This window comes from Filobasidium floriforme (assembly GCF_021052385.1).
Source record: "Filobasidium floriforme strain CBS 6241 chromosome Unknown HD553scaffold_12, whole genome shotgun sequence".
Classification (NCBI taxonomy): domain Eukaryota; kingdom Fungi; phylum Basidiomycota; class Tremellomycetes; order Filobasidiales; family Filobasidiaceae; genus Filobasidium; species Filobasidium floriforme.
Window position 1 is genome coordinate 712,768 of NW_025763633.1, and position 10,609 is coordinate 723,376.

Genomic DNA, 10,609 nt, shown 5'->3' on the forward strand with positions numbered 1-10,609 from the left:
CCATCCCTCGCTGATCCCTCCCTCTTCCTCCTCGGCCATCCCACCGAAAGTTCGGTTCCGAAAGGGATTCTCGGCTCGGCTTCCTCCCCCGGCTTTCCCCTCCTCGTGGTGCCCCGCCCGATGCCGAATGCTCTCGGTCATAAGCGCGCTTGCCAAGGCCGGGGGTGAGTGGGTGCCGGCAGGGCGGCCCCCTGAAACACGATCAGACACTTCAGCAAGGGACAAAGGAATCCAATCGGATTGGAGGTTCTATCGGATCATCAGGTGGACCAGAGACAGGACTCTTAGCCCGTGACTTAGCCAGAGCTGCAATGTCGTTACCTGAACACGGACGCACCACTGAGCTACTGAGCTGCGTAGACGTCTTATCAATCAGGAATTTTACAAAGCCAAATGCGGTACTTGCGGGATATCTCCCAAGCGAATAAAGAATCTGCTTCTGGTAATACAACTGATACCACGCTCGCCATGACAAGCGCGTCGATCAAGTCTTGTAGAAGCCATCTGATTCGTTTTTGTAGGTCTCCTCCCGGAATCGACCTGGTCCCCAGAAAGGGGAGGGACGGTTTCCCAAGATAGGAGACTCGCCCTCGGGCGCTGGTCTATTCGCTGATTGCGAAGGAAGAGCTGTGTCGACCGTGGCTGACGAGATGATGGAAAGATTCTCGTCGGCGCTGTTCATTCCAGGAGGCTGAACCACCACGGATGCTTCCCGACGTCTGTGTTTTTCTGGGGAACGAGGAGCTGTCTTGTCCCCTCCATAGTCGCCATCGCTATCTTCGCTCGAGAGTTCATACTTCCCAGGGAACTTCCCCGTCGCGGGGGATTCGGGTTCCTCAGGGTGGACTGGGTCATACACCTTCGCAACCGCTGGCTCGTGAGGAACGAGATGAAACTGGTCATCATGCGGGTTTTCGAACCACTTGAGCTCGTCATCAAGGGGAACCTCCGGCAGAACCGATCCCGCTTCGCTTGAAGTCGCAAATCTCCTCAGATTGGGCTCAAGCACGGTTGAATCGCGGGAGAATTCATGCGTTCTCGCACCCGCGGAGAACGAAGATTCGCCCATCATCGAGGCCATGTCTTGCGAAGGCATAGCCGAATTTTTCGTGCCTACCGATCCGGCATGTTTTAGGAAGTTTGTTGTAGGCGGCGAGCCTGGGATGGATAGCTGGAGAGTTGGAGGTCGAGTTGTCGGTGGGATCTCCGAAGGATCTCTGTTATCCTCCAAAGTATCTCCGATCGAAGGGTCTCCCAAGGCATCCTTCGCAGACAAGTCAGAAGGCGGCGATTCGCCAGACTCAGCTTTCTTTTTGCCCAGGAACCTCCTGCTGGCCTTGCGCATCCTGTTCGCCAATGAGTTCAGGGAGCCCTTTCTTCGTTCCGCTGTAGGACTGGTACTATCCCCGCTACTATCTCTTGAAGGAGACTCCAAGGATGGACGCCGACCTTTGATCCCAGAGCTGGGTGAGATCGGACTGGTACGTTGGCTCCAGGAAAGGCCACCTTGTATGGGTACAGGCGGAGTCGCTGTCCCGGTATCAGGGTCGACTTTTGGGCCAAGCGGAAGTGACGCGGTCAAAGCCGTCTGAGTTGTGTTCGGACTCGCATAGAGCGATGTCTGCTCAGTGAGAAGGCTGAATGGAGCAGGAGGGGAGACTTCCGAGGGACCGATCGACTGGTGAGCGGACGAGCGCGAGGATCCGGGCATGCTAAAGCTGAACTTGCCCCATTTGTGCGACTTAGGACTTCTAGGGCTTCCCGGCATTTAGTCAAGACTGAGAAGATGTTCTCTAGTGGAGTGAAAGTCGCGGGATGATGTAAGAAGATCGAAGAAGGCGGGACGAGAAAAGAACTCGTCCCAGAGCCGTATGCAAGCCCATATTATATAGCGATCTCTAGCCGACCCGCGGCTCAGCTGCATCTGAATAGTTTCATTTATTTTTACGTCTCCGATATAGTGATCGCGATATATGACGACGTCCCGTCGATTCACCTAACTCGGCTTGCGTCTCGATCTGATGAAACGCGCTTCCTTTGAGCGTCACGGGGGCATTAATCGACGGGCATTGCGATATCGAGCCGAGTAAAGCCGATTGTTTGACTTGATCTGTGAGTTTATACAGTGGTCATGAGATGAGACTGTTTCGCTGTCAATGAGAACCGTAGGATTCTAGAGGAGATGATTGTCCCAGAGTCGCGCGATTAAGTTTCTCTTTCGATCTCTTTCATGTTGCGTCTTAACCAGTGAGTATAGTGGTACATCAATAATCGATTGGAAACATGTGAAACGCCAGTATTGTTCTGATCTCTACGGTCTAACGCCTACGGTGCGATCTTTTTAGCATCTCACACGGTGACAGACTCGACTGCCCAGCTGCGGCCTCGACCCCTAGCTAGCTGAAACTCCCTTTGTACAGTACCTCTTCGAGATCGCGGGCGAACTCCTTTTGACCGTTGATCTTGAACTTTCGCCGCTTCTGGCGCTCACGTCTTTGCAAATCACGCCCCTTCACATTGAACCCCGTACTTCCATTTTCGCTGGCGATAGGCCAGTACTCTTCTGAGGTTGGCATAAAATCGGAGTCATCGTATTGACTTATCACAGGGACCTGAGCTGCCCGTATCGTCGACGTGTCGTCTGATGGCCCAGACATTTCGGGATGATATCCACTGGTTGAATCCGTCAGGATCGACCTGACCGGATTGCGCAGCCGGCGTTTCCTCACCAGTTTTTCCAGGTAGTCCTCTGCCACACAGCAAGCGGGTATGCTCCGTGCAGAGAAAACACCTTCATCATAGCCATCCCGAGGTGTCTGTTCAAAGCGTAGTTTGTCAGAAATCCTGCGGATGAAATGCTCTGCAGGACTGTGTGGACTAGGCGGCGGGGTCTCGCAAGGTGAAGAAGATGCAGAGATTTTGGGGAGGTCCAGCAGAAATGAGCTTTTCTTTCTGGCGAGTTTTGGACGCTGAGCAGTAGTTTCGGAAGCTTGGGTTAGGAAGGAAGAAGTAGAGATGTTGAAAGCGGAGGTGAAGAAGCTACTTTTCGTACCGGGAGACACACTCTCGTCTTCGTTGTCTCCTCTTGTGACGCCTACGTGGTCATCGGATCGCTTTGAAAAGGTCCAATTCCTCCAGCGCTTGCTGGACGACGATGTAAGTTTGACTGTCGGGGACGCGCAATGCGATGATCGATTCGATTCGAATGAGGAGATCGTTGAGGGGCTTGAAGGTCCAGAAACGTCTCCTATCGTCATGACTTGGGACAGATTGGAAGGTTGCCTCGGGATCGCGGGATCTGCTGACATCGTGCATATATGCTGGACCGGTCTTTTGAGGTTCCAACTAATGGCCAGTGCGTTACTGAGTATGATGTATTTCTAGACAAGTCGGCGATCTTCGCTTTTGCCCCATCGACTATATACGGAAGACTCGCCTTCAAATTGCGACCATGAGCCAAGGTTCTCGATGCGCGGGTCAGTGACCTGAAACGCGACTTCCTTTGACGAGACAGGCACTGGATAGAATATGCACGTGACATTGCATACTAGGAATCGACATCCTTCTCGAAATGGACGCTGAATCCACAGTCATAATTTCGCTTTGGTAAGTGTTTCGTGTATGCATCACAGCAATAATTGTACTACTCTGACTTACCTGGCCAGCATGTACGCAATCTCCTTCCGGAACAGCAGGCCCGTTCCCCAACAGCAATAGCAGCAAAAAGTCGATGGGCTGGTATCCTCGGAGTCCCGGACGTTACAAGCTGAACCATGCATTCGATCGCTGAAAATGCATCTTACAATCTAATCACAAGAGAAAATGTAACAAAACAAACCCGCATACGTACATGTAGATACGTATCATCTAAATGAGAATTTCTCGAGACCCCTGCACCTTCCCGTGCTGGTAACCCCATATGCCGTCAACATCAACCCTCCAGCTCGGATCCCTAAGCTCTAACGCTACCGGGCGTCTCGTTGCATTCCAGCCCGCCCGTTCCATTCCAGTCAATCCCGTCTTCTCCACGCTCGGCACTCCATTCCATCGAGCGCGACGCACTTCCACTTCGTCCCACGCTACGCCATCTTTTGCAACCCGCTCGACTCAAGAAAGAAGATCGTCTAGGCAAAGTAGACCCTCCAAGCGAGGTAAGCGAAGAATAGTGAGAGGGGGATCATGTAGGTGACACTGTTCAACACCAAAGCAAAGATGATGGTCCATGTAGGATTGCGTAGACGTGAGAAAAGAGTCTGTACAGGCCGGTAGAAGCAGAGATGCTTACACGCCAGGACCCGAACTGGATGCACTTGAAGGTACGCCAGTGGAGTTTACTGCGACTTTCTTGCTCTTCTTCTACGTTGCCCGAACGTTGAACAACAAGATCACACCATCATCGCAGTGAAGGAAAAAACAGGAAGATATCAGCCTTCATCCTGTATGCCACCCTGACTCGCAATCGCACAAATACTGACCTCCCCAGCGAACTCTCCGATATAAAGCGGCACCAACTGGGCCCTGGCCTCGTCACTATGCCCAACGTCTTCGAACGCTTCGGTCGCGTCCTTGCCGGCTTCTTCGACGAGGACTTCGTCACCGCCTGGGTGCTGTGAGGTGAGGAAAATCAGAATGGGGAGGTATTAGCTTGATGTTTCCGATGATTTATGTTATGTATAAGATCGGCAGGAGGAGTAGATGGGATGGGATGAACAGGAGAAGTTGATCGGCCAGTTCAAAATTGGGTGCAGTTCAAGCGAGGGTGAGGTGGAATTGTTCGTGCTGATTTGTCGTGCCGGCATGCAGCTCTTTCAAAGATCGATCATTTTCGTTCGCAGCCTCCCAGATCTCGGACCACACAGAAGATATGAAGACTCGAAGCCAGGACTGACCTCGTCAAGGAAAGGCGTAATGTCGTAGACTAACAAAAACAAATAAGGAGCAATCACAGCAGCATCAGCTGAACTCCACCTTGGATACCTCCACGTCCGCGTAAACCGAATTCAAGATCCCCACCACACACCGTCTCGCCTCCCCTACTTGAACTCACCCTTGTCGTGCAACAACATGTACATCTTCTCCCTCGTCCCGTTCTCCCGCAAGTCCTTCAAGGTGTAGGTCTTGGTTCCCGAAGGAGCTGATGCGGGGGCTTGCTCGGTAGACATTTTTTGTTTGTTGTGCTTTTGGCTTTTTTAAGATAGAGGAATCGGGGTCGTCGCAAGGATATCGATGGTGGGTGTTCCAAGTGAAAGCTAGGTCAGGGGTTCTATGTAGGAAGGTAGATACTGATGAGGAGGGCTTATGTAGCAGCTCAATCGACAATTGTATAATTATGATATGAGGTCGATTCGATTGGGGCGAGGCGTGGATCTGGGGCATATTCCGTACAACAGACAGACCAGAGACTCGACGCGCAACGATGCGTTCATTAGTGGGACCACCTTGTCCGTAACACATCATGCACGAAGAAGGTCGATGCGGTGCAGCCGAATCGTGCGTACATCCTGCATCCTGGTATGCTGATCGCTATGCAACTGATGTCAATCATCGTCGGGGTCGACATCGTAGTTGAAAACATGGTGACACGTCGGTCCCCGTTGACCATCAACCTGATTCGGATCGATTGGGCGTTTGGAATCGATGGCTTTCAACAATTCGACTCGAGCTTCTGCAGGAAGATCCCACTTCTCCCTTTCCATATCCCACTGTTCTGCTGCTGCTTTGATCAAGCCACCCCAAGTGTACGCGTTGACCCCGAAAAGTGTATCGGATCTACCAGCTCTGGAAAGCCGTTTCTTGCCGGGAAGCCCCTCGAGGTAAGTTTTTGAATGCGGTAACAGGGCGACCTCCAGCGCATACGGATCGTCGAGGCTGGGCTGTTTGGGGATATGAAACCATATTACGATACTGCCGCTGCAGATCTGTGTCAGGTCGTCGTCCTCGCCCAGAGGTTCATCAAGGGAGTAGATGGAGCCTCTGAGGCTAGAGACCTTGGACAGTGTCCTTTTCGTCAAAGAGCGGACCCTAGATACGGCAGTGCTTTGCAAAGAAGACTGGCTTGAGGCGGAACTCATTATCGGTAACAAGTCCAATGATTGTGGTAGAGATGCGAGTGAGGGGAAGACAATACTGTCGATCGAGATTTGAGCCGGATGAAAGGGCTGGAAGTCATAAAAGTCCGGAAACATGGTTACATCTGTCCGTTCTGCGATATGCGTACTTATAGTGGTCGACTGCTCCGCCCTGGCTACCTCATCATGCTCCATCAGGCGACCAGGACAAAGGAAGACCTGCGACCATCCAAAGGCGACATACAAAGTGATCTCGTTATCAACACGGCAGGATTCTCATCCCTCACCGACCAAGGTGCAGGTGAAACTGTCGAGGATTCTGTGGCTCATGCGACGATGACGATGCTGCTGCGTCAGGAAAACAAATGGACAGTGAAATGTGAAGAATGACATGGAGGAGGCGGTGACTAGTACGAATAGTACGACGTTGAGCATCTTAATGCGTTCGAATGTTGAACGGACGCAGATGATCGAGCGGAATTAATGACCCTGTTTCAAGACACGACCACGGTCCCTCCGGGAACAGCGCGTCGACGATCGTGATGCGTTACAGTACAGGAAGAATCAAAAAAGCTCAAGTGCAAAGGAAGAAAGACCTGTGGAATTTTGCCGTTCCTCTACGAGCTGATGCTTCAGGGAGATCTACGTCATTCACACCCGAAAGAGGGATCGATGAGGGTATTCGTACAAGTGGAAAGGCGATCGGACGGTGGAGTACGAGTTTCAAGTGTATGTTCAGCAACGTGGAGACCCACTAGAACAGCTCGTTCATCTTGCAGTCTTGCGTTGAGGCGACTTAGCCATCTGCCCCAAAGACCTCCAGCTTGATCTCATCGAGCTTCGCCTGGGTTGTTAGATGTTGCAAGCCAGGTTGCGCTATATTCAACGCTTGCCAGGCATCCTCAAGTGCCGTCTCAAGCTGATCTGCCGATACCATCGGAGTCTGTAATAACCATATATCATCCTCGAACGGACCGACTCCGGTGATCATCTCTCTAATGTCGCCTCGGAAATCTCGCATCATGAACCCGACATTCATCCAAACCGTTAAACGTGAACAGTTATTGTTCCAGTGATTCAGGAGCATCTTGAAATGAGACGAGATATAAGTCGATGGCCTCTCTGGCTTGATAAAGTCCTCCTCGTCTGCGGAGTCTAGGCTGTCTAGAGGTTTGCTACTTTCTTGTGTACTGGCCCAATTTTCGTCTTCTGTTGCATCTGGGAAGCACGAATTGTCAAAATTTGTATGATCTGGGACTTTGGACTCCTGCAGGTCCTTCTTAAAGCCTTCCAAGATTATCTGATCGTAAAGGTCGATGCAGTATGTCTTTAGTCGATTGGTTGCACTCGGTCTGACGGTCTGGTCAGAGGCTGGCGATGAGCTGTCTCCTTCGCCAGACGAATCTCCGAAACTATTTCCGGGATCATCGCCTGTAGCCATTGTTGACTCCAATAGCTCATCTGCTGAGAGTGCGTGGGTAAAGTGTGAAGAATTGATAAAGCTATTTCCTCCAAGGTCAGGTGCCGCAATCGTCGCCGCGGAAGCCAAACTGTTCACGTAAGGCGTCGCTTCTCCTGAAGTATCGCTTCCAGGCATTAGACGAAGCCTCTTGCAAATCCTTGAGTGTATCGTGTAGAGTATCAACTCGATGATTACATTGAGCGTCTGGCCAACGAAGTATGACCTTGTAACTCAATTTGCACTACCCAGTGAGAGTAAATACATGACAAGCTCTAAAGAACGTGATGTTCCTGATACCATTTTCCATTCGCCGTCCGAATTGTGACAAAGGACCTCAGATCTGGGCATGACGTCGTGGTATTAGAACAGAACCCGTAGGGTATGACGTACTTCAGGAACAGGTTACCCAAGAATGACTCGAGAATTATCGACGACCAGACTCCCTGCGCTACCTACAGCTCTACGAGGCAATCGTGACCATCTCCCTGCAGTCACAGTTCAAAGAGATCATAAAGACAGCAAAAGCGCGTTATTGCGACTAATACAGTATTCTTTGCCAATCTTGCCATATGCCAGAAGTCTTACAGGCGCTGTATGATGCGCTGACTGCGGCGTCTTGAGGCATGAAGGATCTGCCACTCCTGATCCAAGCAGTTTCAGCCCAGTCGAACTTCATTGCAGGTATGTAAGATCACGGGATTTTCACATTCCTCGTTGTATATCATGCTGGCCCGGAACGGCGACCTGCGTGTGGTTTCAGGCTCGATGTTGGAATAGCTTGAGATATGAGTCATGTGATCACAATAGCTTCGGGTGGAAGGTCTCATGGAGAATCTCATCATGCACGGAAGGAAGGGTCAATCGTTCAGGCCGGTGTTTGACCTGGGTATGGTGATACAAATCATGCTATAGCTACAACTCGGGACTATTCGTTTCGTATATCACGGAGTCCTTAGGATGAACAGTCGGACTAGAGGTCTCGTATATCACCAAGTCCTATGAAGAGGGGATCCTATGCCGTCGATCAGAACATCCGCTCGAAGAGGTCGTCAAGGAACGTTTTCGCGAGTCTGTACACATTGTCGTCGTCTCGGAGCCGGTTGAGGAGTTCTGCCCGGATGGATGTTGGGACAGAGACTTTGAGATTGTCGAGTGTATCAAAGTATGGTTTGGTGAACTGGGCGTACTTCCCATCGCTTTTCTTGATCTCACAAGTGATAGTGAGGCGGATCTTCTGCTTAGGTTCAGGATGCTTGGCTTCAGCGATCCCAGCGAATTCGTATCTCAAGGTCACGATGATACGCTTGTCGGAACTCTTGTGTGAGAAGGGAGATCCATTCACCAATTTCACTATCGGATCCTGCTCATGGGTCCGTTTTACCTCCCTAGCCCTTTTCGATTCGTGTTGGGTGCGGTTTCTGGTAGCACTAGATGTCCATGAGCGGACACTGGCACTAAATCCAGACGCAGCGCTAGAAACTGAATTGAACGACAGCTTGTTAGCGGGTCTCTGAATGACAGAAGGATTCTGGAACTCTGAAATGGGTACAGTCGTGGCACCGATGTTACCAGGGTTGGAGCCAGAAGCGGATGAGGACATCTTTGTGAGTGCTATGCGTAGTAGAGGCGAGGAGTCAAGCAAGCTGAAGTGCGGTATGTATTGGCGAAGGAAGAGGATATTTGCCACGCAGCACAACGATGTTTCTTCCGTCCTAGCTACAATTATATGGTATTTGTGGAGAGTGTCTTCGTAACTTTCAGCCGTGGTGGCCGATCCTATACTCGATCGATGTTCGAAGGACTGGAATCGCATCAAAGGAAGCCAGCGCCTCATGACGCGCGATATCCATCAAACCATCCTTTACCGCGCAATCGATCGCCGATCGCCACTCAGCGTGTCATCCTAGCTGATGCTGCGATGTCTCTTGCAATGAACAGTAACCTGCTATGAGCGGGTCCTTTCGGGTGATTCTTCGTTACAATCAAAACCTGTAGGAGCCGAATCTGATGGTGGCTGAGGGGGAAGTTTCATCTTCCTTTCACGGATCGTCGTCTTGCCCATCGGCATCAATTCTAGGACGCGAGCGTGGACGCCACCATATTCCCACAGTCCTTGTGCCAGGTCGATGATGGTACTGTGGTGCTTTGTAGGATTCAAGCAGCAAACAGAAGGGTACCACATTGATGAATCAGATGTAGCCATTTCCAGCATCAATGTGTTGCGAAGCTGTTTGCTCATCAGTAGAATTATGCGCATCTAGCTAACGAATGTTGTTCATGTTGGTTGCATACCCATCATCGAGGTTGTAGATCTGAATCCAGCGGCTTCACATTCTCGCCTATATCGACAAAGGAGGGGAGACGGGTCTACAAGGACTAACGGTGAGGTCGAGATCGTGTACCGTTCCTTTTTCTTGATCTAAGGCCGTAGTAGACGTATCAAAGCCATTGAAGTGCCAAGGCTCTTCTATCATCGTGTTTGAGATCATCATCTTTGAGGTTTTTATCCTGATATATTCTTGAACACATTACAGTGTACTAGTACGTCCACGAGGGCGAATAACGACATCCGTTGCACATCCGCCAGTCAAAACGCATCGCCTGCCTGACGATCATGCTGACATCGCTCGCTCGGCAAAACGAAACACGAGGGAGAAATACGATAGTTCGGTTGTCATGTTTTGAAATGCAATAGGAAAGCAAAAGGGATCGTGTACAAAGGGGAAAATCTATGGGTAGATAGAAAAGCAAATCGCGACTGATGATCATGAAGAGTCCTTGTAAGGCTACCGTTCACTTCGCTTTCGCGCCTTTTCCAACTCTACTATGAGCTCCGTCAAATGGTCTTTGAAACTCCTCCACAGGGCGGACTCGACCTTGCTTCCCACAGCCATCATCTTTATCCACTTTCTGACTTCGTACATGATTGCAAGGCCTGGAGACACGAGCGGACACTCAATCTCGCCCAAACACAAGCATTGTGACTCGGGTATCCCCTGTCTGAATGCTTTTGACCGTTGTTCGCAGATAAAACGCCACGGCTTCAGGTAGACGACAATTTTGTATGTGTATGATTCCG

At 50.7% G+C, this 10,609-nt stretch overlaps 4 protein-coding genes across 4 annotated transcripts; all 4 read right to left on the reverse strand.

The window, feature by feature from the left end:
- Positions 1 to 484: 484 nt before the first annotated feature.
- HD553DRAFT_356409 (uncharacterized protein) lies at positions 485 to 1,768 on the reverse strand (the record flags this gene model as incomplete). The annotated part of the gene is made up of 1 exon (XM_046183848.1): positions 485 to 1,768. One exon carries the CDS (start codon positions 1,766 to 1,768, stop codon positions 485 to 487), a length of 1,284 nt encoding a protein of 427 aa, XP_046036368.1.
- A 2,024-nt stretch (positions 1,769 to 3,792) lies between these two features.
- Positions 3,793 to 5,309, reverse strand: HD553DRAFT_44033 (cytochrome b5-like heme/steroid binding domain-containing protein). The gene is made up of 5 exons (XM_046184227.1): positions 5,048 to 5,309; positions 4,890 to 4,918; positions 4,476 to 4,607; positions 4,286 to 4,356; positions 3,793 to 4,191 (listed from the first exon to the last, which is right to left on the reverse strand). The coding sequence occupies exons 1-5, from the start codon at positions 5,160 to 5,162 to the stop codon at positions 4,125 to 4,127; spliced, it is 414 nt and encodes a 137-aa protein (XP_046036369.1). The 5' UTR covers positions 5,163 to 5,309; the 3' UTR covers positions 3,793 to 4,124.
- A 194-nt stretch (positions 5,310 to 5,503) lies between these two features.
- HD553DRAFT_312362 (uncharacterized protein) lies at positions 5,504 to 6,556 on the reverse strand (the record flags this gene model as incomplete). The annotated part of the gene is made up of 1 exon (XM_046180089.1): positions 5,504 to 6,556. A coding segment is annotated over exon 1 (722 nt), but the record flags the coding sequence as incomplete, so codon positions are not given.
- A 308-nt stretch (positions 6,557 to 6,864) lies between these two features.
- HD553DRAFT_342626 (uncharacterized protein) lies at positions 6,865 to 7,665 on the reverse strand (the record flags this gene model as incomplete). The annotated part of the gene is made up of 1 exon (XM_046182772.1): positions 6,865 to 7,665. The coding sequence occupies one exon, from the start codon at positions 7,663 to 7,665 to the stop codon at positions 6,865 to 6,867; it is 801 nt and encodes a 266-aa protein (XP_046036371.1).
- Positions 7,666 to 10,609: the final 2,944 nt, after the last annotated feature.

Coding starts and splice junctions, on each gene's coding strand:
- HD553DRAFT_44033 (XM_046184227.1), bottom strand. CDS start 5,162: ATGTCTACCGAGCAAGCCCCCGCATCAGCTCCTTCGGGAACCAAGACC. Junction 4,919..5,047: donor CATGTTGTTGCACGACAAGG/GTGAGTTCAAGT, acceptor TGTTTTTGTTAG/TCTACGACATTACGCCTTTC. Junction 4,192..4,285: donor TCCAGTTCGGGTCCTGGCGT/GTAAGCATCTCT, acceptor GGTGTTGAACAG/TGTCACCTACATGATCCCCC.